Source organism: Cololabis saira, chromosome 14 (genome assembly GCF_033807715.1).
Source record: "Cololabis saira isolate AMF1-May2022 chromosome 14, fColSai1.1, whole genome shotgun sequence".
Classification (NCBI taxonomy): domain Eukaryota; kingdom Metazoa; phylum Chordata; class Actinopteri; order Beloniformes; family Belonidae; genus Cololabis; species Cololabis saira.
The window spans coordinates 33,650,678-33,676,110 of record NC_084600.1 but is presented as its reverse complement, the minus strand read 5'-3'; the positions used below and the strand labels follow the sequence as shown (position 1 = coordinate 33,676,110).

Below are 25,433 nucleotides of genomic sequence, written 5' to 3'. Positions count from 1 at the left end.
AAATGTCAAGAAAAAAGTCGAAATGTTGAGAAAAAAGTCGAAATGTTGAGAAAAAAGTCAAAATGTTGAGGAAATAGCCAAAATTTTGTGAAAAAAGTCGAAATGTCGAGAAAAAAGTCGAAATGCCGAGAGAAAAAAGTCAAAATGTCGAGAAAAAAGTCAAAATGTCGAGGAAATAGCCAAAATTTTGTGAAAAAAGTCGAAATGACGAGAAAAAAGTCGAAATGCCGAGAGAAAAAAGTCAAAATCTCGAGAAAAAAGTCGCAATGTTGAGAAAAAAGTCGAAATGTCGAAAAAAAGTCAAAATCTTGAGAAAAAATATGAAATGTTGAGATAAAAAAAGGAAAGGAAAAAGGAAGAAAAAAGAAGGAAAAAAGGAAAAGGAAAAAGAGAAGAAAAAAGAAGAAAAAAAGGAAAAAAAAAAGGTCTTTTTTAAGTTTTTGAAAAAGCTCCAGGGAGCCACTAGGACGGCGCTAAAGAGCCGCATGCGGCTCTGGAGCCGCGGGTTGCTGATCCCTGAGCTAGATGAATCCCCTTTCCCCTCTGACCCATCGCTGTGGGAAATAACTAAATAAATCCCTATTTTATTTGTAAAAATAGACATTTGTTTATCACAGGTAAGTCAAAAAAGAAAAAGAAAGCAATGAGTCCTGATGTTAAAAGTCTTCAAGTATTCAATGGTGATGCGTTAATGCGCAGACATGCCTAAAACACATCCCCTGGAGATCCAGATGTTGGGACATGTCCACCCTGTTGACTTTGTTTGTCCACTTTAGATGGAGACTGAATGGATATTCATCCATCACCAGAAATGCAGACATTACCTGGACTCCATGAAGAAATCAGCAGGATCATAACACATCTGGTACAGAGTTGTGTATAAGTCCTAACACACGACCCCTCGGCCTCGAGCACATCTGGGGGCATTTAACACCCACATAAGTTTGATGTGTGTAGGGCAAAACTGAGATCATTAGGGGCCGGGCCTGGACAGAGACAAAAACTTTTTGTCCAGACTGGCGCACCACAATCCACACACAGATACTGCCCATTGATGTACATTAGTTTTAACTGTATTATTAAATGGGTCATTGTCTCTTATTTGATATAATTTAATCTGAAATGTCCATAAATAAGTGTTCAAAAATAGAAAAGCAAGGGCAATAAACCATAAACAATGACAGGAAAAAATAGGTAAAGCATGAACAAATTGGACTTGGACTTGAAGAAAGTGTGTTGATACTTAAAACACTTTAACTCTGGTGACCTGATATGTAATTATAAACATTGTGGAAAAGCAGATCTGCATGCTCAAACCCCACCACCACAAAATAGTGGTTAATTAATCAGGCTAGTATGTCATTTTCCAACACTTCATAACTAGATTTACACCACACGTTATCTGTAACGTGTGTAACTGTGTGTATCTATCGTAACTCCCGGTACCCCCTATGGGCCCTGTTAGGGACACGTATGTAGGAACAGTTGTCTGGGTCCATTTGTTGTGTTTTTAGATCAAGTCGGATGGGTTTTTCTACAGTTCTTGTGCATGTTCTTCTATTCTGCCCTTATCTCTTATCCGGTTTTTATCCCAGGAATCTGTTGTTTGGCTACGCTGGAAACTCAAGAATCATCTGCTACCTGCAGACACTCAGAGCTTCCAACGCTGCGACCTTCACGGGCAGCCCAGGAGAAGAATTGTATTTCATGATATTCTGAAAGTTGCATTTATTCAAATAAATAGCCGTCATTTATATCATCTGTGTTTGGAAACAAAAAATAAAGTGTTGGTGAGGTCCAGCATCTGCATGCTCACAAGCACAAGGATGGGGTTGATCAGTGCTTGGTTCATCTGCTGGAGGGACACGCACGCCAGCGCATCCAAAACAGGCTCTGCAGGGAGGTCAACCCCGCCGCCTCTCCACCTGACAGCAAACCTTTAATGAGCAATAAAAAGAGGCTGACCTTGAGCGGAGGGTGACGCTCTGCAGCTCGGATCAGATTTGATGAAGTGCTGAACGCAGCAGCCGGCGAGGAGGCGTGAGCAGCACAAGGAGACCTCAGGCTCCTCCTCTTCAAAACAACAGAAACACTACAAATATTAAAACTCAACTATCGCTCTCAAGATATCTTCAGGTTAGTTTTGGAGTGGAGGAAGATCCAGCTCCCCCAGTAACACCGATAATCCTCAAACTCTCCATCTGGCTCCATCATCTGGTCACAAAGCCTGAGTGCAGCCACCAGCCCCATTTATGACCAAATTAACTTAAATAACTAAATGTTTTCGTTTTTTTGTGTCTGGGATCAGATGAGCCTTGAATAAATTTTCATGTTCCACGTTTACAGGAATACCACGTCCGATAAACCAACAGCAACAAAAAAAGAGCCTAAACTCGTCCAGTTTAACATTTTATTCATCGTCCAAATTCATATCAGTAGACTCAGAGAAATACAAGGTATTTATTCCTTTTTAAACATTCTCTTAAACAAAAATATAACAATTATTTACAATCACTTGTAAAAAAGACATAAAAAGCGTACAAGCAAAAATCATGTTGTCTTTCTAAAAGACATAAGTTACAACAGCTATACGCGTGAGACGAAAGCAAACTTGAAGCCACAGAGTTAATACCTCTTTGTACAGACTGTACAGCTCACTCGCCACATTTAAGCTTATTGTTGTGCATTTCTGCTGTAATGCTGAAGGGTCACTACACGAAAACACATTCACATCTCTCTTATTGCGTTCCAGAAAAGATGACGGAGAAGGGACTAAATTACAATCAGAAAGAGGCGGCGTCTCCGCTCTTAAGTAGGAACACCGACTCGTCGGGCTCAGACTGTACATGGAGAAGGAAAGGAGCAAAGCGTCACTACTGGGGGGGATTCAGCTTTAAAGGGACAATTACAAAACAAGAACACAAGCAGTGAGCATTGTGGAGGAACGAAACTGAATCCTTTGATTCCTCCAAAACATGTGAGGTGACTTAGATCCATTTTATGCTCAAATGGAAACGAAACTTAGTTTTTTTGATTGCAGGTAATCACATATTTTGATTGCTGACGGAAACTCAAACCCCTTCATATCATCTGAGCCAACGGCCGGAAGCATCATTGTCCAAAAAAATTAAAACATTTGCTGCAGAAAATTAATACTGACTTCTTTTGATTAAGAATAACAGGAAGACATTTGTGCAAAAACAGAGGAACTGTCGATGTGTAACAGTGTTTAGAGATGCTGTCATCATGAGACCAATGGGGGTCAAAAACGGCTTTGACAGGGGAGACTGATCCACAATAACAGATGAGCGGAGCGGAGAGACAAGTTCAATTTAAACATCTAGCTGAGCTGACAGAGGGGTGAAGAGAGGCGAGGAGGAGGAGGAAACATGGCACCCCGGCAGTTGTGATTGTGTTGTGACAGCCTGAAAGGAGTTGTCTCAGTCATCCCGTCTCAGTTTGGATAAACCCGTCTTGAGCCAGGAATCTGAGGGCGGGGGACTCGCGAGGGGCCCCCGCATTTCTACAGGCAAAACTGCAAACAAAGACCTATGTCCAAAACTGAACCGTAAGCTGAACCCCAAAACCGAAACAAAAAACGGGATTTAAAAAAAAAAAACACACATCACAGATGAAAGTCCACAAGGCACCCAAAACACGACAGTAATTACACTTTAGATCAGAAACGGCAGCAGCGACAGAGAGTGAGGGGAGAGAACGTCATGAAAAATAAAAAACAAGAACCAACACAAACTCTTTTAAAAGACTCCTGCCCCCAAACAGCAGGCGGGCAATCACAACCTAGGGTTTGGTTTCTGTTTTCATATAACAAAATATTCAAAAATAGCCTTTATAAAGGACCATCTTCGCTCTTTTCTATACATCATCACTTAGCATTAATTTAAACAGCAAAAATATATGTATAAATTCATATATATATATATATATATTTATATATATGCCATGTATATATTACTAATCATTTCAAGTTTGTGTGGCAAAACAAAAGAAGCAAAACAAGACCAACAAACATGAGGAGAAGTTTTATATTCCAGTTAGCTCCCCGCCAAACTGCTAGAAAAACACAAACGGGCAAACGTCTCCCGCCTGAAGGTACAAACTAGCTTTCACTATCGATGCAAATCAACAATATTCAAGGACGTCCTTTTAAATATTTTACAAACTGAACGGACGAGCACAGAATGGAGGCGCGAGGCCGACGTTAAAACGCATCACCTGCTGACTTTGGTGTCGCTGGGCGTTGTTTTAGAGAAGAGGCCGAGACGACGAGGTCAAGGTCACGCTGCGTCCGCGTGTTCCTGCCGCGTTACAAACAACGCCACCACTAAACCTGGAGCAGAACTCGCTCCAGCTCGTAAATCCATAGACGACTAGTCTAATAAAACACTGTAAACAAAATGTGTGAGCGTTTGGGCGTAAACACTGTTTTACTGCACACCGACCTTAGCTTCCGGTGTGTGTGTGTAGGTGAGAGTATGTGCATGCACGTTGTGCAACCACGCAGTGATAATTTATCGTTTTATTACAGCTGCTGCAATAAAGTAACCACGCGCGTTTTTACTCGACGGAAGCAGCGAGGCATTTGTTCTTCAGCTCATTAAAAACAAGTTATTATACAGATTTTATAGAACATCCAGGAGGCAGCATGCAGCTAAAGTACCTCAACGTGTCAGACCGAAACCGCCCGGGAGATGCCGTTTGTCTCTTTTTCTGACAAGCCTAGCAAAGAAAAGGAAGTGCTGAACATAGACGACGTGGTTCTCTCTTATTTTTTACCTTTTTCTGTAAAGGGAGGGGGGGGATTTGTTGCTTTTCAGCACACGAGGAGGGAGTGAAATATATACTGAGGGTTTTTTTTGTGGCTCTGAGGACGTTTGTGTCCTCCGCTGCAGGTTTTTTGTATTTTTCTATGCATTTAAACTCGTGTTTCATACTTTTGTCAGCGCCAGTTTGATATTGACCAGTACAGAGACCTTTAAAGAATTGCTCTGTTTTTTTTTCCCTCTCTCAGCAATTTACATTCATCTTACTTTAAGTTGACAGAGTTCAGAAAAAAAGAGAAAGAAAGAAAGAAATCCCCGATGGTTCACTCTCGTCTGCTCCTCCTCACTGTTCTCACATATAAACTTAGCAAAGCTCAGAGATGAAACTGAAAGGAGGAAGAAAAAAAAAATATCACTTTACAAAATAATAGCATCAAGCTGCAATTGCTGTACAACATATTAAACTGTAAAAACGACATGAAACGGCTTTAGACAAGCGAGCTCTGAGCACAGAATGGAGGTACATGGTGGTCTGTTTCCGATGAGGCGTCGCTACTGTCCCTCGCTCCTTCTTTTGTTCCGCGTCCACCTGCTGCGAGCGATCCGTCACACCGCCTCTTCCTGCTTTGTTCGAGAGTTTTTTTTCTTTCTTCAAAATAAAAAGTGTCTAAAATCGTTCTTTGATTTGTGAAATGAGTTCAGAAAGACATTGTGAGTGCGAGTCCTGGGAGGTGGAGACAGGTCACGTGACCCAGCGGTCAGTGGGCGGGGCCTGGAGAATGTGCTCTGACGCGTGATGACGGCAGGCCGCTAGCTTAGTCCGAACCTGAACAGCACGACTTGGTCCATCATTGAGTGAGTGTGTGTGTGTGTGTGTGTGTGTGTGTGTGTGTGTGTGTGTGTGTGTGTGTGTGTGTGTGTGTGCGCGCGTCATGTTGCTGTCTTCAAACCGCTGAAACCTGTTCATCTGGAACGAGAAAAGTGCACTTTAATCAAAATGTAGTAATTAAAAAACTTGAAATGAGATGGGTTTTTTTGTTGTTTTTTTTACAACAGCGTATAGAATTTATCTTTAATGATATAATCAAAAATAAATATGAATTAAACTCTGATGAAGCAGAGAATAGATGGATGGATTACCGACTACTGAAAATACGGGTACGGGTATTTGGCCATCAGATGGTTCCCTTGTGGGTACCATCTGATGGCATTTGGATTTTCTGATTTATTTATCTTGACCCAACCTTATTTTAGGTTCAATTATTCTAATCTATGTTATTTTAATCAGTCTGTATTTTGTACTTGCACTAAGTGCTTTAAATGTTAACATTTTATTGTGGTTTCAGGACATTGTACAGTAGTCTGTTTCTTGTATTTGTATTTGAACACTGTCATTGTAAACCCTAATGTGTAGTATTTGTTTGCCAAGGACTACAGATGGAAATTAGCTTGTGGCTAACTCTGGTGCAGCCATCTTTTTAATGTACCTGAACATTGTCCTTTAAATAAATAAATAAATAAATAAATAAAATGATCAATAGTCAGAGGTCATAATGATCAATGCCTTTGATGCCTATTCAACACCTGAAGCGACCACAGGTGTGCGTTATGGTGATTAACAAAGACGTCATGGAGGTGACACGGCACTAGAAAGATTAAATAAAGTGTACAGGGACATTTTTGCGTGAAATCTCAGTGTATTTCACAATAATTCATGTTAATGTTATCAATATATGCTATGTAGCCGTTTCCAGCTCAGGTTCCTACTTTCTTCAAAGGCTGAGAAATAAACGGTCCTTTTTCTGTTTCTCAGTAAACCCTCAGGTCTTAAAAGAGCCACACGGGTCTTAATGGGTTCATACATGAAGATATACGGACATTAGGGCTGTGCGATTAATCGATTTTAAATCTAAATCGGATTTATTCATCAAGAAGATGTTAAAAAAAGGAAAATCGGAAAATCGATTTTCCTTTTTTGCAGCTGGCTGCATTACAGACAGAGCTCATAGTCATCTTTGTTTGGTCAAGAAAATTGTAAATGTCACTTTACTAAACTCAAGGAGGATTTACAGTATCTTTCAATTGCATTTGTTTTCTATTTTTCTTTAAAAATAAAGATAAAATATTTGAAACAATTTATTCCATTGTCTTTTGTAGTTTTACCAAAAAACTCGAAATCGAAATCGAAAATCGGGTTTTCAGAGAAAAAAAAAAATCGGGATTTTATTTTTGTCCAAAATCGCCCAGCGCTAACGGACATGTAGAACTGTACGACATCAGCTAGTAAGTGATATGTTTAATGATGTCACATGACTATTATCAGATCTCTGGCGAGGACGTACCGTCCTCACTCTCGGCCAGGTCCTTCGGTGGGCAGCAGATGCTGGCGGGTCTGGAGTGGCCCTCGCTGGAGCCGGCTGTCCGGCCGTCTTGGTGCTGGAAGTGAAGCCTCCGGGCCTCGGCCAGACCTCCGGCCGCCGCCGGACTCTGCAGGAGCTTGCTCCTCTGCAGGGCCACGCTGTAGTCCGGAGGTTTGAGGTGGGGGGGCCGCGGGACCAGACCTCCCGGGCCTCCCACCACTCCGTCCAGATCTCCCAGAGCCAGACCTTGGTAGCCTGGAGGGGTGGGAGGGGGAGCACGGTAACGCTCGTCCTTGGCGGGGGAGGTGACACAGTACACTGGATGGAGGTGTGGATGAAAAAGAAAAGGATGGAGAAAAGAAAAAGGAAAGTGTGACGGGAGGAGTAACATGCGGGTGGAGGGAAGAAACAAAAGAAAATAATGGAAAAATAAATTAATATGATGTTTTTACAAACGTCTCATGACTTAACGTGTCCAAAATGATAAAGAAACCATGAAACCAATGAGAGGGATGGCTGCAGTGCATACAGACACAGCTGAGACTTCAACTAACAACCGTTGGTTGGTCTGGTCTAATCATCAGATTAATGGATTAACGGATGTTGCGAGGGTATTAGAAAATAGTAAAAAAAAAAGAACAAAAAACACCTACAGTATCATATCCGTCCAACCAACAGCCCAAAACCTTGGATATAAATTGGATATAATTCAGGAAAACAAAGACTGACCTAAAACATTCTGTAAACATCTATCTGTATCACCGTTCAGGCAGGGGATAAACGCCGGCTCTCACACTGTGTGTTGAGAGTCTACAAAAATACACTAAGACTCTTATTGTCCTCATAAACTTAAGAAAGTGCAGCCTCTTGCAGACAGATTTACATTATAGCCTTTGAGTATGATCCATAACGCCTGTCAGAGTAAAAACCAACAGCCAGGATCTTGGGAACGCATCACTTAACCAGCTGCTCACTGGGACAAAACAAAGCTTTAACAGCTGCCCTGAAATAAGACCTGACTTCAGCACCTCCGTGTGAGGTGGAAATAAAGAATGGACGGCTATCTTTGTGATCAGATTCAGTAAAAGCTGATGGTTTGCTACGAATTAAACTCCTTCAACAGACGACTACAGAGTTTACAGGGAATCAAACTCCCAACCTGTCCCCCTCACCTATTAGGCCCTTCTCTGTGCTTGACGTCACCGTTTTGTAGACGGGGTCTGTGCTTTGCCCTCCTTCGTCATTGGCCGGTGAGGAGGGGTGCTCTGAGGTGTTTCGTCGCTTAATTGTGCCAAAGTTCCCGTCGTAGTTGTCCGACAGCGAGCTGGACGACGCCCAGCTCTGCCGCACCTGAGCGGACAGATCCGAGCTGGAGTCTCTGGAGTGGTGCTTGACGGGGCTCTCGCCGGCCCACGCGGGCCTGGCGCCCTCCGCCTCCGCTGCCGGCCTGGCCGGCTGCGTGTGCTTGAAGCCCAAGTGCGTGTGAGGGAGGGAGAGCGGGTGGCCGTGGATGCCGTGGTCCCAGGGCCGGCAGGACGAGGCGGGGAGGCTCTGGAAGGAGTCGTGAGAGTTGGAGGAGCAGGACGTCCAGCTGCCGCGGCCGCTGTCCACTACCAGGTCCAGGGAGCCGTGCTCCGGGGTCAGCTCCTCCGTCGAGATGGAGGAGCTGAAGGTGCACGCTCGTGCCACGCACCCTCGAGCCAACGACGAAGAACTACTGCAGATTTTAAAAAGCACAGAGAGAAATGAGGCATTAATGATGAAAAATATCAAATTTTAGAAGCACAAGTCGGTACATGAAACCTCACTGGCCTGTTGATGCACGGCTTAAACAGTTACCAATACATCATCAGTTAAAGGTATAGTCCGTGATGTTGGAGAGCTAGCAAGATTTGAAAGTGGCACCTCCTCTAAGCCCCACCCCCTCCTCCCCCTCCCGTCTAGAGCTGGGTATCATCACTGACCTCCCGATACGATACGATTCCAATACACTAGGTCCCAAGGCGACACGATTTCCGATACGATACGATTCGATATCGATATTCTGGTTACAATAAGGGAGTAACATGATCCTTCCACGCGCTACGTCCGGCCAGAGAAACCCCACCCTGTTTGGTGAAAAGAAGCGGCCTGCTCACTCCTCAAGTAAGGAGGAGACTTGAGCTCAGTGCAGGGCCTCCCAGGGTTGGTAGATGGAGCAATGCCCAGGACTGACTTAGGTAGGAGCACTGGGGGATAAAATGGGGGAAAAAAATCGGGATTAAAAAAAAAAAAAAAAAAAAAAAAAAAAAAAAAAAATTAAATCGATACTTGGATTCATGTATCGATAATCGTTCCTACACATGCATATCGATAAAATATCAATATATCGATATTTTTAACCCATCCCTACTCCCGTCAGTGCTCCGTCCAAAGCCACGCCCCCACAAACTTTGGGGAACGCGCATTTGCAGGAGTCGAGTTTCCCTGGACATTTTGGACAGCACATTTTCAACAAAACTACCCCATGTCTCATTCACCTGTAAGCGAGGCCGGTTTTAGGGGGGGGCAGGGGTGGGCTGTGCCCACCCAAACGTGCGTCCTGTCCACCCAATCAAAGTTATGGGGATGCTTTTTTTTTTTATAATAAATTTTTTTTATAAATATAAAAAAATATCACAGAATATCTGTACCGTTTCTGATTGGGTGGGCACTGCGCATCATTTTTAGACACAACAATGAACGCATACCGCAAAAGTTGTGTCTCGGCGGAGGGACCCGACGTCCCAGCAAAATGAGCACAACAGAGAAGTGTTCAGAACAGCACACAGAGCACACACTGAAGGCTGATTTATGGTTCCGCGTTACACCAACGCAGAATGGTGCGCGTCGCCGCGTACCCTACGCTGTAGGCTACGCCGTACCCTACGGCTTAGCCGTGGCAACAGAGCCTGCACGGCACCGCAGCGCACCGCCACCCGCACCGGCGCTCTCCGCCCTTGCCGGGATGGAGACGCCTCCATCCCCACGGACCCCCATACTGGGGAGGTGGTATTTTTGGCTGCGTTTTCTCGTTTTCTGCGCCATTCTTCAGCAAACGTGACTCGAGTGTGTGAAGTTTTCCGGGATGATTTTCGACGTGACAAGTGCGCGCATGGGACAGAGGGGGGCGTGGGCGGGACTTAAAATGAAGGCATCTGATTGGTTCTTTCCCCCCTGCCAATCCTCTGGTCCTCTGACTAATCCGTGCCATTCGGTGCGCAATAAAACAGATTGGTCAGAGTTTTTACAGGATTAAAGCTGTCAGAGAGGTCGGATTTTTTTTCTTTCCTTTTTCTGAACACATTATTCACTGGCTACTCTCAGGATGGAAGGACCATTTCACCCAGTATAACAATAAATGCTTTTGAATACGATTACAGACTATACCTTTAATAAATACAAATGAAAAAGGACACATTTTGATGCAACAAAGATTGAAAAAAACAACTTGACAGTTTGTCTTTCATAATAGATCACAACGTCTGGCTTAAAGACGGAAAGTAAGGAGAGAAAGCGTTCTCCTTGGCAGCGTTTTATAAACCAGCAACTTGATTCTTTGACGTTATTTTACAGGACAGAGCAGCCGTCTATGAAACCGAGCCATATTTCATAGAACAGATTGGCGTTATACAGCGAGGCTGCTGAGGTAACATCAGATAGGGAGGCATATTGGTCTCCTCTTTATGAGAAAGAATAACCTGATTACAAAGGAACTATAAACAAACGGGAGACAATAAAAAGCCGTGTTGTTTACTCGGCCGGATTAAAAAGCTCTCTGCGTGAAAACTGACACCTGGCTCGTGGATAAAAGGGAGAGAGCACGGCAGTAAATCTGTGAGGCCAATAAAAAGTATTTTTCAGGACTTCCTGTTGTCCCATTTTTAATAAGAGAAAGACATAATTGGAATGCAGCAGGGGGAGGAAATGGGAATAATGGCGAATGGCGGCAGATGGATTTCTGTGGCGAGGTCTGAGGTGGATCTCTGCAGGAGTCACCGCGGAGGGGAAGGGGAAAAATACCTGCTGTCAATTATTTGAGGAAAGTGGCTCAGATTGTTTTTCTGTTCTCGAGCGTCCTTCAGACGAACCGAGCGGCGGTCGAGTGTGTCCGCTGCATCTACAAATGGTGCAGCTCTGATAACATGTAACTTGTGCTGCGGGTGGGAGTGTAATAGGAGCTGACAGGGATCCAGAGCGTCAACGAAGCAACAAGTCAGTGACTGCGTTTCCATGCAGTCAATAACCCTAGTAAAACCTGAATATTAGCATTAACCCGAATTTGCACATGCATTTGCCATGTAAACACCAATAACCCCTTTGAATTACCCAAATTTGCTCATATTCGGGCTTTTAAAAACTCGAATATGACCCCTGGGTTACTCCTTTTAAAACCCGAATATTCGGTCATGTAAACGCCAAACGGAATATCCCCATCAAACGGAACATGAATTTGTTTTCTGCGCATGCTCTGTTCGCAAGGAATCTGAGTCCAGGAAGTTCTTATAAACACGGAGAAACGCAAGACCACGCCACAGTTTTGGAGTGAGGAGGAGACTAATCATTTCATAAATTTAATGAAGGATATGAAGATTTTGGCATTTGTAGGCGGTAGAAAGTACGGGGGATAGCAAGATTTACAAGAAGGTGAGCGAAAAGTTGCGCGAAGCAGCATTTGTTTTGAATTTGGATACAGGAAGAAGAAGCGGAAATGACGGGAATTGCGTCATCACGTTCTCCGTGCGTCGCTGGTTTGATCGGGATATCCCGAATGATTAATTACCATGTATACAGGGATAACCCTGTTTGCTCACGCATGTAAACGGAATATTACGAATGTTTCAGTAACCGGAATATTAGCAATAACCCGAATTTTGACTGCATGTAAACGTAGTCATTTACAGGGGAAAAAAAGCAGAAACTTTGCATGTTGACAGCTTGAAAGCATTTCAGTCCTCGAATCTCTGGTCTCCCCGTTCTGACAATATTTTAACACGTCTCAATGATGAAGTGTAAAGACCTTGAGGGCAAATAGATAACCTATTTCTTTAAAGGCAAATTGTCCACCGTCAAGTTTCAAATATTCTTTTCAATGTTAATTAATTAAACAGGTAGATAATATCTTCATGAAATGAGCTGAAATGAAACTAATGACCTTGTGCAGGGCTGCCTGTAATCAGCATTTAAGTGTGCATGTGATGCGGCCGCGCTCTCAGGAACTGCAGTGGGTGTAGCAGCAGCAGCAGGAGGGACAGTGGCAGTAGTAGGAGCAGTAGTACAGGTCCTGTTGCAACGCTCGTCCAGCCCCGGGGCCGGCACCGAGTCCACCGAGCAGATGCTGGAGCGGGACGAAATCTCACTGTGACTCGAATCCGACAGGTTGTCCGCTTTACCAGCGGGAAGGAGAGCGTAACCTGGAGAGAGGGGAATTTCAGATGGTTAAAAAGGGGAGGGAGAATGTGGACTGAAATATGGAGGAGAAGTAAAAATGTGAAGGATGTGAGGTGAAAGGCAAAGTGCAGTAACATGAATGAAGGGAACTTCACTCCTATGATGATTTCTGGAGTCAAACCCACAGACAGCTGAACTTTAAATCACCCTTTAATCAAGAATACTCCTTTTTTCATGAACCCCTGTCATTACTGATCATTAGCACTTGTCCAGTGCAGCAGGTGAGCTGGGAAACTGCAAAGACTTGAAAGTTATGACTACTTATGTGCAGCTGAACATGCTCTGAAGCTGTGTACACTGTGCTGGGAATGATTACGAGACATCCTGTAAGTAACAGTTTACATTTTATAACACAAAAATCTGCAGAACCAGAAAAGAGCTCAATGCTGCACGTGCAAACAAAAAGGACCACAACCTAAAGTTAACAACAATAAAGTGTCAAGTTTGATGTCTCAGAAAAGTGCATTTCTAACTTTCTAACTCAGTAAGGACCATCTCAGTGACAAAAGTCCTTTGTTTGTGATTTAAACATTAAAGTTAATACAACTCTTGGCTTAACACTGAAACATTTTGTGGAGCATAAACAAACTACATTATGCAAAAAGAACTAAAAAAAACAAAAAAGCGATGGGTAAAACCTGAGAGAATTGGGTCTTTTAGTGCTTGTTACTGCTTCAAAAAGCCAGTTTCTTTTATCTGCTTCATAATTCTCTTAAATATTCACGTAGAAAATAATAAGGCATTACTTTTCTGTAACTCGTGGCGGGTTTGAGGCTCATTTATGTTATGCTTCTGTGCTGAAAAATGAAGTTACATCAAAAAACACACACACAGCACATCTAGGGATTGAATCTCAACCAATATAAACTAGAGTTTTTCCTGTTATAACCCATTTTGCCCTAAGTGGCTCAGACTGTCTTTCTCCTTGCGTGTCTGTTTCTGCACAGCCACAGGAAGGGGTTGGGGCTGACTGATCTCCTGGCTCTCTGCTCTGCGTCTGCTTGTGTCTCATCCTGAGGGGAGGAGGTTTCTCCCGCCTCCCCCTCACTGCTCTCGTGAGGTCTCTGCCTGGACTGACTCCTGTTCCTCAGTGCCCTCAACGGTGACAACAGTCTCTTCCTGATGGGTGACTCTGGGGGCCTGGGTGTCATGAAACTGGCTTGGGGAGAAATCGGTACACTCATGATTCCCAACCCTGCTGGGCTGAGTGGAGACCCTGTGTGGAACACGGGACGCCCCCTATGGGTTCTCATGCGTATCGGTAACGGGCTTCCTGGGCTTGGCCTCTGTAAAACGTGCCCTGCATCCATGTGGGGGGCCTGACTGCTCTGCTGCCTGGATCTTCCCCTCCTTTGCTCTGATGAACACAAGCCTCTCTGAACTGTCTCTTCCTGCATCCTCTCCTCCAGCTCTGTCTCTCTTTCCCTGCTGCTCCCTCGGCTGTGCTGCCCGGTCATCAGTAGGATCCTCTTGTGGAGGAGAGCCCCACCTATTCCGTAGCTACGCAGGCTGACGGTGCCGGTCTTTGTGCTGGCATCGCTGGTCAGTGATGATGAAGATCCTGATAAGTTCATCTGGCTGGAGTTGTGAGACTTTGCCACACCTCCCACTGAAAGAAAGTCATACGAAAGGCTTGTGAGGATGCATTAAAGCTGGGAAGCAAGTGGAGTCGAGCACAGCTCGCTGTAAAAAGCTGCGGTTGCGTACCTTTCCGCGGGGACCCCTGAGGCGACACGGTGGGGCTGGAGTGAAGGGATGAAACCATGGAAACGGTGTCATCACATGGTCTCTTGCTGTTCCAGTCGTCTGACGAGTTAACTGGAGGTTTCTTCACTACCTGCGGAGAGTTGGAAACTGAAGGGATGAAAAAAGCACACAAAAAAGGTTTTAAAAAGATTACAAACCTGAGAGTCACAACTCAACCACATATGAAACAGCTTTCCCCATGTGCTTGAATAATTCATCCTGAGGTTTCAGTTACGAATTTGTGTTTTAGCAAAACTCTCACTGGCATGTAATTTAACTGAAAAAATAAAAAAAATACTCCATAAGGTGTTGAAATACATTATAGCTTTGTACAATATATACCGTATTTTCCGCACTATAACGTGCACCTAAAAGCCTTTAATTTTTCTCAAAAACCGGCAGTGCGCCTAATAATGCAGTGCGCCTTATATATGATCATTACGGTAATTTCTGTTACTGTAGTCAGGGGGATTGTGGGTAATGTAGTTGGTGTCGCCTAGGGGTGTAACAATATATCGTGCCACGAAATTTCGCGATACAAAAACGTCACAATATGTGTCGTGGAGGTGACAAAGTGTATTGCGATATTGGATTATTAATATTAATCTATTGTGTTGACTAGAAACGCGCATCCGACCGCGGCCGCGCGGACCAAAATCTTACTCCGCTCAGAAGAAACTAGTCCCGTTTTGAGCTCTGAACCTTTACTGGAGTTCGAGTGTACTTTAATGTCCGCTCAACAGCGTAGGATTTTAGAACATCAATACAGCACCTAGTGCTGTATCACTCGGCCCAATCTAAAACATATTAACAACTACAGATAAACTGACTAGTGTCATTATAGTCCCTGATTTACATCAGAATATAAAGAATATATTTATAAAATAATGAACCCTGAATTACCAAAATAAACTTCTTAACAAAAATAAATCTCCTCTTACACTTATAAGGTGAGCATGAATCAATCTTTTTTATTATGTAAAATTGTATGTATTTATTTACTTTTATTTATTTATTTAATTTTAGTTGTTAAATTTCTGGAAAAGAAAAAAGTCAAATCATACATAAGAGAAACTATTCAGTTTGTGGCAAAATATTTGTACTTGTATGAAACTGAAGATGCATAATGCAAACCTGACATTTACTTTTAGTTCAGTTTGTGGAAAATGGTCGGCCTGGCTTTCTCTTTCAAACTTAAACAGTTATAAAGCATTACAAACTGTAACAATAGGGCAAACGCACAGCATTGTTTTGTATTTTGTGTCTTTCAAATAAAAGACAATTTTTTCCAGTCATATGTTCCTCATTCAAGGTTGTTAAAAAAATACTGCTATAATATCGTATCGTTATCGTGACCTCAATATCGTGTATCGTACCGTATCGTGAGATTAGTGTATCGTTACACCCCTAGTAGGAACCAAATTAATGGCGCTAAAAACGTCAGGAATCGTCACAGATGTTCAAGACAACAGCAGCGACACTGACTCGCATAATGGCGACTTTGACGAGACGGAGCAAAGCTGGTTTTTATTTTGTTAATAAAGTTTGACATACGGTACTTTTCTTCTTCTTTTTTTTTTGGGGGGGATTTGCTGTAGGATTTTGTAGCATTTCCTGTAGCGCAGCTCCATCAGGTAGATACGTAACTCAACCCCAGCCACTATAGAATTTAGTATTTTACCATATATTTAGTGCGCCTTATAATGCGGTGCACCTTATATATGGAAAAAGTTTTAAAATACGTCATTCATTGAAGGTGTGCCTTATAATGCGGTGCGCCTTATAGTGCGGAAAATACGGTACTTGTAGTGGGCTTTTTTCAATATATAAAACTGACTGGTGCCCATTAAAAGATAATGCTTTAGCTTTATTCTCCAACAATTACAACGGATGAAAAGGCACCTTCAAATGAACATGATGGCAGTGAGTCAGGTGTACTCACTAGAGACTCCTATGTCTTTGGCGTTACTCTTCTTCCGCAGAGGATTCAGCGGCACCTGGACCTGGAGGACTTGCGACACCCTGTTCTGCGCTTTCCCAGAGGGCAGAGCTGATCGCAGAGACACTGGCGACATGTCCGACTTGGTGGATCGCCGTTCGCTCAAGTTCTTCCCCGCTGCAACCGAAGGCAGGACATGTAACTTTAGATGATGTTACCTTCCACACCGATTCTTCTCTAAGTGCTCGGTTCAAATGATCATTTCAACGTATGTTAAATGATAAGGTTCCTCCCTCATCTACAACTCTGATAATAAAATGACTAGGATCAAAGACTCTTTTATCAGCTGCAGCTGAGCAGTGAGACGTGTTACACGAGGAAGCGAGAGCAGCTTCTGTAAGCCGACTCCTCCTTTCTCCATGCATTTTCTGCAGGAGAGTCGCAAAGACGCAGCTTACCAGGTGAAGATCAAAGGTAAGAAACGGTCGGAGTGTCTGCTACTTACGGGCGCTGTGAGACTGCTCGCACTGCAGGGACATGATCTGGTGTTTCTCTTCGTCCGTCTCCACCGTTAGGTTGGACAGGTACTGCTTCACCTTTCTGGCCATCTGAGCGTCTTCATACAACTTCTTGGCGTTGAGGAGAGAGCTGCGACGCACTCGCTTCTTGTGAGCTCCGCCCTGCACATCCAGCATATTGGAGTTGGTGCTGCCCTGACTCAAAGACCTGATGAGGGGGAGGAGGAGGAGGGATGGAAGAGCAAGAGGAAAGGAGGTGGAGGCAGAAGGACCATGAGGATGCAGAGAGGTTGGAAGAGGAGCAATATTGAGGAGAGTGAAGTCATCAAATTGGATGGAGGAAGATAAGGAAGAGAAGAAATGCATGAATCAGATAAAGCGGTGGATTGAGAGAGGAAAAAAATAAAAAGATACATGTCAGTTAGTTGTATAATATAAAATCAAGAAAGGCAACTGTTTTCAATCTAATTTCACTTTTACTGTAACATCTGTACATCTGCTTTGCTTTGGAGCACAGGACTTTAAAACGGGACCATGCAACTGGGAGGGGAGGAGCACTCCCTAATGTGCCATGCTGTCACAGGACAGAGCAGCAGGAAGTTCTGTCAGATGGAGGCAAAAAGGGTTAGGAAACGACGGACGCACAATATTCAACATGGGGAATATTATGCCAGGATGCAGATATGTGGACACGCCAAACCTGAGTCAAATAGTATCTGCAAATACTTTTTGTACTTTTTTTTTTTTACTTTGACTCTTTGCAGCAGACCCCGTCCAACAAAGACCACAGTACAGCTGAGACGTCCTGTCTGACTTATTGAAAAAGCAACACATCCTCCCCAGAGGTCTATTTAGTCGTTCTCCAGAAGTTTTCAATCACGTTACATGTTTCATTAGCAGATGGCATTGTTCTCTTTCTTTCCAGTCACAGTGATATATAATATTCTTAGAATTCTTGTGTTTTCTTTTGTCTTAAAATAACAAATGTTTTTTTTTTCCCCAAAGCTCGAGCACAGGCCCTCCTCGGCCATGTTCACCCGTATACAATAAAAACCAGAAACGCTTTCTGCAAACGCAAAGACATGGTAATCTGCATCATATGCCATAACTGAAAGCTTCCTTGTGTGTGTATGTGAAGTGGTTTTTAAATGTGTGTAAGTTCTGAATAACCTGGCAAACTGTGATCCATCCGTCATGGATCACAGTTAATGGCCTTTTTGTTTTTTTGCAGTCCGTTTTGACAGGTTTCTCAACCGGATGGATGCAAATGATTCTAATTCTTTTTTGATTAAGCCTGCAGCTTATTCACGTCAGTATCTACAATGAGCTCAGCTCACTTTAAACCCAAGCGGTCGGTTTGTAACAGGTTACTTCCATCTGCTTATGAAGACCATTATATCGTTCGACAAAAAGCTCCCAGAAAGGATAAATGGACCTTGGGGGAAGAACTGTTAAGGTTTGGTTCATGCACCTTCTCATTCATGGCTCCTGCACAGGATGGCTTTGCATTATTTTCAGGACAATAATTTGAAATCAGCTCCTGCAGTTGAATTACTCCATAAAGAAGCTTTACTTCAAGCTACTATATGACTCAAATACACACTCTTATGAACATGGCAGACAGGTAATGGGTCAATGATGAACATCTGTATGGTTTGTTTAAATGGGCACTGCAAATGAAAGGGTTAATCACACGGAAGCACAGGCAGACAAATCCGGGATATGGTAAGGGGAGACATGCAGAGCTTATGGCAGTGGGGATGCAGGGTGGACAGAGTTTCTGCTGGTCCAGGCAGAAACGGGGTGAAACGGGTAACTGGGACAAACTTACCCTAAACTTTTCCACCTCTTCTTCCTGCAAGCAAGAGGTGTGAAGATTGAAGTGTGACTTAAGGACAAGTTCAAGGACTGGGCAAGGAGGAGACAAGACTATGTGGAGTTCATGCCACCACAGACAAACAGGAAATGATTTGGGAGATGGGAGGACAGCAGACATGGGACATCTCCCCATATGGACCTAAAGTGTTATGGTCTTGTTTGTGTCTTGAAATATAAACAACAGCTGTTGAGTTTCAGATTTTTATGTGAAATTATTTGATACCAAGAATGTACGTATTTAAGTGGAAGCGTTCGTCTAAGATCTCTGGATCTTGTACTGTGAAGGGAGTGTCTGCAGGGGGCAGTCATGCACTGCAGCAGTGACAGACTGTGAGAGACGCACAAAACTGAGTGATGCAACTACACACACTGCAGCTGGCATCAATTCCACCTCCAGTTCCATTCAATCCATGTCTTGTGTTCTCAGGTGGTTTCAATCTGGCGAAGGAACGCAACTGAAACACAGAGAGCCATGAACCAGGCAGGAAGTGAATGGGGATTGATGGGACCAGTCGTCACGGGAGCACCTGATGCCTCTGGTGAGGGATCTAGGTTGTCTTGTGGGGGTATGATAGGTGTGGTTCCCTTTTTGCCAACATTTGCCGTCTTCAGAGGTACATTTATAACCAAAACTCTTCATTACAACGGGAAAATAAAAAGCTTAAAAGAAAAACAGGTGATTTTAACTTTTATTTTTTTTGTATTTCAGCAACTTGTTCCATTTTTTTGTTAATAAACATCTCCACACATCTCCACTTCCTCTCGGGAGCAGGTATGCAAATGTTGCTCTGATACTGCTTATAAAAAAGAAAACCCTTCTGGTGGGAGAACTGATACCATCACATTGCCTGGCTTTTCACCTCGTTTCTGAATGATGTTTTTTTGGTCTTCAATCTGTAGCACAAAGTTCCCATTTCTTCCCAAAAAGATCTTGAATACTGACATAAATTAGAATAATGCAAAGTTTGCATTCTTTGTCTGAGAAGTTTTAATCCTGTCTGTCTGATGGGAAACAAGAAGAGGTAAAAGACAGAGGAAGCTCAGAGGAAGCCTGAACTGCTTTGCTACACCACCTTGGTTGGTCATTTAAAAGGTAACAGGAGATAATCACACTACGCAAACTTACAGTAATCCCTTTCCTCGTAAAATATGAAACAAAAGTTATCGCGAGTCTCTGTGTGAATCGCGACCACGAACCTCTGTCTGAACATGAGGGCGGGGTCCATGTTGGCCGAGGTCATCCGCACTACGTGCCTGATCTCTTTAGCGATCATCCTCAGCTTCTCAAAGTTTATGAGACCGTCAACGTTGGAGTCGTTGCCTGAGAGGACAGAATGGCATGCATAAACACAAGGCAGACACAACAAGCACACAGTTAGCAGCTAACGTCGTATAAATGATTAATATTCTGGTGCATTTTGCAACAACATTCTTCAAAGAGAAAATACGTTTTTTTTCCTTTTCCTGGTCTTTCTATTTGTCATTCCTGCTGGAGATCAATGTCTTTTCTTTAATATTTAATCACCCAGGGAAGTGTAAGTTTTCTTTTTTTTTGCACCTTGCACAAATAGGGAAGTTTTGTGTTTCAGTCCCAACAAGGTCATCAATCTGTTTTATGTAGACAAGGTCTTTAAGGAGAAGTCTGTTTGGGTAACTTTTGTTAAAACGGAGGAGGAGCAATCCTTTAGCAGAAGTAAGTTAGTTTAGTCTGACATTCACAAATACGCAGAGGAAGCAGGCAACAGTGAAGTGAACAAAAGAAACTGAACTTTAACTCTCTAACAGCTTATTTAAGACAAGTTAAAGGACAGTGCATGAGAGATCCTCTACCTTCGTGTAAGAACGTGAGGTCCTTCTTCACCACGGGGAACAGTGGGATGATGGGTGGCTGCATGCTCTGGCTGCTCAGCACATTGCGATACTTGGCCATGTTCCTGGATGGGTCGAAGACGTCCTGCAGGTCCCCGAACAGCTTCTCGTACTTACTGGGCAATTTCTCCCACGAGTTCCTCAGTCGAGCCACCGGTGCCAAGTTCAGCCCGCTGTGCGAGAGAAGGAAGCGATGCAAGGAGGGCAGGGAGAAGAGGGGCACAGAAGATAAATGGGTTATGGTGGGAAAATGAGAGGAAAGAAAATGAGGAGCGGGTAAATGGAAACAAGCATGGAGAGGAAAGAAGAGTTTAGTTTTAGCATGTATGCCTAACACCAATGCTACAATTTATAATTTATCCTCCAAAAACACACCAAGGCCATATAAACCGAGCAGACTCATGTAGCTCATTCACACTAGGGCTGGGCGATATGGACCAAAAGTCATATCTCGATATTTTCTAGCTAAATGGCGATACTCGATATATATCTTGATATTTTTTCTGTGCCTTAATTGGGGTTTCCCCCAAAGCATTATAGCATAGCATCTCTGTTAGCTTCATTTTTTTCTGAGGCAAACCCTTAAAAAAACAGTCAGTTTTAATCCAAAGCCTCGTGCCAAATGTCACACAGGTTCATTTATTATCAGAGATCTGCACAATATCAAAATGTATAAAACAAATGAAATAAAAATAAACTGCCTGCATATATAGAATAAAAATGCTTCTTGAATAAAATAAAACAAATATCCCTTTCCTGCATAACAATTAAATTAAAATACACTGTGCAATTAATACAATGTAGACAGTAACAGGCAGACTTTTCCACTGAGGTTGACAGTTGCAAATAACAAAACATTTGTGCAAATCTCAAAAAAAACATTGAAGTCAATTTGTCACAAAATAAGCTATATCAAAATCATTAAAAAAAAAAAATGTAAAAAAAAAAAAAAAAAAAAATTATTATTATTATTTTTTTTTAAATCGATATAAACGATATTGTCTCGTACCATATCGTGTTTGAAAATATATCGATATATATTAAAATCTCGATATATCGCCCAGCCCTAAATCACACAGTAAACTGTTTGCAGAAACAGCTCTGAAACCTGCTGAGCTTGGCTTAGTTTTCACTTTATTTCAGCACTATATACAGACTTCTCATGTCATGTTTCTCATAGACGCTCCAACTGCAGCAGCAGCTGTGCTCCTGTCGCCTGGCAGGCTATGCATCAGAGAGCCATATGTGCCATGCACATCCTGCTGTGAAAAGGAGTGTAGGAGGGACGTGGAGGTCAGACACTACTGCTCTCAAGTCCCTCCTTACAGCAGTCAACAAAGGATCACCATACTGCTGAGCCCCTTCATCTGGAAGTGAACACAAGCTCTGTCCAGCATAACAAGTGGACGAGCTCCCTACTGAAGAAGAGACACCAGCAGTTGTACGAAAGGGAGATTATATGAACTGTAGTACAAAACTAAAACACTAAAAAAAAAAAGAAATGGAGATGTTTTTTTGTGTCAGTATACAGCAGCGGCAGCGAAAGGATATTTTTAATTAGCTGTCATTATTTAGATAAACCAGGTGTAAGAGCTGAACACTCACATCTGGATGTACAGAGTTGGAAGAAAACTGAATGTATTTTACAACGAGAAATAAGAAGGGAGCAGAAATTATTCCGCCGGCTAAAGTACTTTAGTGGTGCAGATAACCAAAACCATTGTGCATTTTGTGATAAAAGTGTCAAATTTGGTAGACTTATAGCCAAAGACATGTAGAAAAAAATTAGATATGGAGCCATCATGGATTTTCAATTTGGCGCCCATTTTTCAAGATGGCCACCGGTGACCACTGTTTTAGATACAATTTCATATAAACAATGGATAAAATGTGATAGAAACATCAAATATGGTACAGTTATGGCCAAAAACATGAAGAACAAAATAAAGATATGCAGCCATCATGAGATGGCTGCATTAGATACATTTTCATATTTATGATGGATATAATGTGATATTGAGAATATAAGTTGAATTGATCTACCATGTTGTATTCATTATAGGGGACTTCTTGAGCCACTCTTTGTCTGGACCCTCACCTAGGACCTGTTTGCCTTGGGAGACCCTACCAGGGGCATAAAGCCCCGACAACATAGCTCCTAGGATCATTGAGACACGCCTCCACCACGATAAGGTGGTAGCTCAAGGAGGAGATTTTTTTTTCTTTTTCTTTTTTTATGATTCTGAATGAGATTTTTTTTTCTTTTTCTTTTTTTTTTATGATTCTGAATTCAAATTTATGAACTTCAGAATTGCTCAGAAGCTGCAAATCAAGACTCAAAATATGCAATACTGTCTAACTAGGTCCAGCGCGGGAAAGTCTATTCAGCACTCCCCTTCACAGTAACAGAGAGCTGTGCACTTTAAAGCAGCTTTTTTGCACTTGCACCGCCTAACACAACCCTTCTTACATTGGCAGGAGACAAGTTCATAGCTGCATTGGCCAGCATCTGGTAGGCATGTCCAGAACGGTGCATAGTAGCCCTCAGATGTCTTAGACCAGCCCCATCTACATGGTGAAGGTAGCTCTGGTGTAGACACCAGCATCTGGCCCCACACATGCCCTCCTTGGTAAGCTGCTCTCTTCACATGTTCCTCTAGGGCAGCCTTTGTTGGTGGGATTGACAGCACATTGTGCCTCTTCACAAATAACTTCCTCCTTGCCGTGTCTATTTCTGTGCATGGGCTGGTTCGGTAATAGAGCAGTATAACAAACCTCTCGATCGTAGCCATTACCTCCTGTGGTATGTCATCTGGGGCAGAAGATAGTTTTAACAGGGCATGTGTAAGCTCTGGAAAGACAGTCCATACAGCCCATGCAGTCTTCTTCCCATGGCCAGCAAAGCTGGATACAGTGTCATAGCCCGTCAATGCATGGAACACTGGAAGTGCACGTGCCTTCTCAGGCCCCAGCCCTTCTGCTATTTCATGGGACAGCCAGCACTACAACATCAGTATCAACAGTTTGTATCATGATTTTCTGATGGCCATTTCTTGCTGCGTTGGCCACATGTAATAACATGCAACTATCAGCTTCCTCATGTGTACATGGAGCAATTGAAGAAAGATCCTGAAGTGGTGGCTTGCTGAGGACATCTACATCATTTGTGACAACAAGCTGTTTGTTGTCCAGCAACAAACTCCCTGAGCAGAGCATCTGAGAGTAAGTCTTATTGTTGTCAACTCTGAGAAAGCTTTGCCAGTTCCTGGGAATGGGTGCAGAGTCTACCACACGTCTCTGCACCCCTTCTCCACGCTTTGCTCTTGTAGCAGCTTTCAAGGACTACAAGTAGCGGTCCCACACTAAATCAAGCCTGGTCACATGTCCAAGTTTTCTGTTGAGATATGGAATGAAGATCTCTTGGGTGTACTCATTTGAGCATCTGGATAATGGCTGCCCCATCTACAATAGTGCAGGTAACCTTGGGGCCATCAGATGCCAGCAGATATGCACTATGAACAGCTTCCAGGCATGAAAGAAGATCACTCTTCATTCCGAAGCGAATGCCTCCCCCTTTATATAGTGCTGGGGGACATGGCTGGTTCTCGTGTCTGAAGAACTCATGAAGGTTTCCATCTCTGGTCTGGTAAGCAATGAAGAGCCTTGAAAAGAGCTGCATGTCTTGTTTGAGAGAGACCAATTTCTGCTTGTCTTTTGATACTCTCCTCACAGGTGAAGTCCCAAACACCATCAGCTTATTCCTTGGTATGGGATCATCTATTGGCTTTGTTCTTTTCACAAGACACTCTCTAGTAAAAGCTTCAAACTGGTGCTGTCTTGTCTGCTTCACCTTGCTGACTGTCTCAACAGCTGAAGGCCCAGCAATTTCTTTTGCAATGAGGTCCTTGCTTTCCTCTTCAAAGGGGTTTCCAAGGTGTTCCACTGCGCTGACCAGAGAGCGTACATCCTTGATGAATGCAACTTGGACACTTGTTGTTTGATCATGGTGACGTGTGTCATCTGGTCTTCCTGGTTTCTTGGAGCTAGTCTCAAACTCCTGTATGGTTCGGGAAACTTCTGGTCCTGCTACCATCCAACACAGCAGTGCTGAGGGGTTGTCAGTGAGGCCCACAGCCAACTATTTTGTGCAATTTTATTTCATAGAAATGTGAATGGACACAACTCTACACACAATCCCCGAACTCTAACCCTAACTCTAACAGATATCCAAATCTGATAAATGCAATTGTAATGCAACTACAATTTTGATAGGCTACTGGCATGGCCGCCATCTTGAAAAATATATTGTCATGACATATTTTGAGTATTGAATTGTAGCTTCTGAGGAATAGTGAAGTTCATAATTTGAACTTCACCCCCCAAAAAAAGTGAATCGACTCAAAGATAACTCAAATCAGACGAGTATATGCAGCTATATTGCAACAGGTAGTTGGCTGCCATCTTGGCCGCCTTCTTGAAAAATGTATTATCTTAACGATAGTTCCCAAGTGCTATGCATAGTAGATAAATTCAATTTAAAGCCTCAATATCACATTATGTCAATTTTTAAGATGAAAATTGACCTAAAAACAGTTGTCAATGGCGGCCATTTTGAAAAATAGCAGCCATATTGAAAATTCATGATGGCTGCATATCTTTATTTTGTTCTTCATGTTTTTGGCCATAACTGTACCAAATTTGATGTTTCTATCACATGTTATCCATTGTTTATATGAAATTGTATCTAAAACAGTGGTCACCGGCGGCCATCTTGAAAAATGGGCGCCATAATGAAAATCCATGATGGCTCCATATCAAATTTTTTTCATTATGCTTTTGGCTACAAGTGTACCAAATTTGATGCTTTTAT

The 25,433-nt window shown here is 42.9% G+C and overlaps 1 protein-coding gene across 7 annotated transcripts in view; it reads right to left on the bottom strand.

The window, feature by feature from the left end:
- Positions 1-2,402: 2,402 nt before the first annotated feature.
- Positions 2,403-25,433, bottom strand: part of LOC133460030 (rap guanine nucleotide exchange factor 6-like) — a 146,068-nt gene continuing 123,037 nt past the window's right edge. For 5 of the 7 annotated variants that reach the window (XM_061740507.1, XM_061740508.1, XM_061740504.1 and 2 more), the window contains 11 exons: positions 20,525-20,736; positions 19,892-20,015; positions 18,648-18,671; positions 16,804-17,024; positions 16,302-16,475; positions 14,321-14,467; positions 14,103-14,222; positions 12,318-12,576; positions 8,317-8,861; positions 7,127-7,462; positions 2,403-5,751 (listed from right to left, as the gene is read on the bottom strand). In XM_061740507.1, coding sequence (XP_061596491.1) covers positions 5,729-5,751; positions 7,127-7,462; positions 8,317-8,861; positions 12,318-12,576; positions 14,103-14,222; positions 14,321-14,467; positions 16,302-16,475; positions 16,804-17,024; positions 18,648-18,671; positions 19,892-20,015; positions 20,525-20,736 — 2,185 coding nt within the window. In that variant the 3' untranslated portion in view covers positions 2,403-5,728. The remainder of the gene's footprint in view (positions 5,752-7,126; positions 7,463-8,316; positions 8,862-12,317; positions 12,577-14,102; positions 14,223-14,320; positions 14,468-16,301; positions 16,476-16,803; positions 17,025-18,647; positions 18,672-19,891; positions 20,016-20,524; positions 20,737-25,433) is intronic. The other 2 variants (XM_061740509.1, XM_061740510.1) reach the window with 1 other exon arrangement.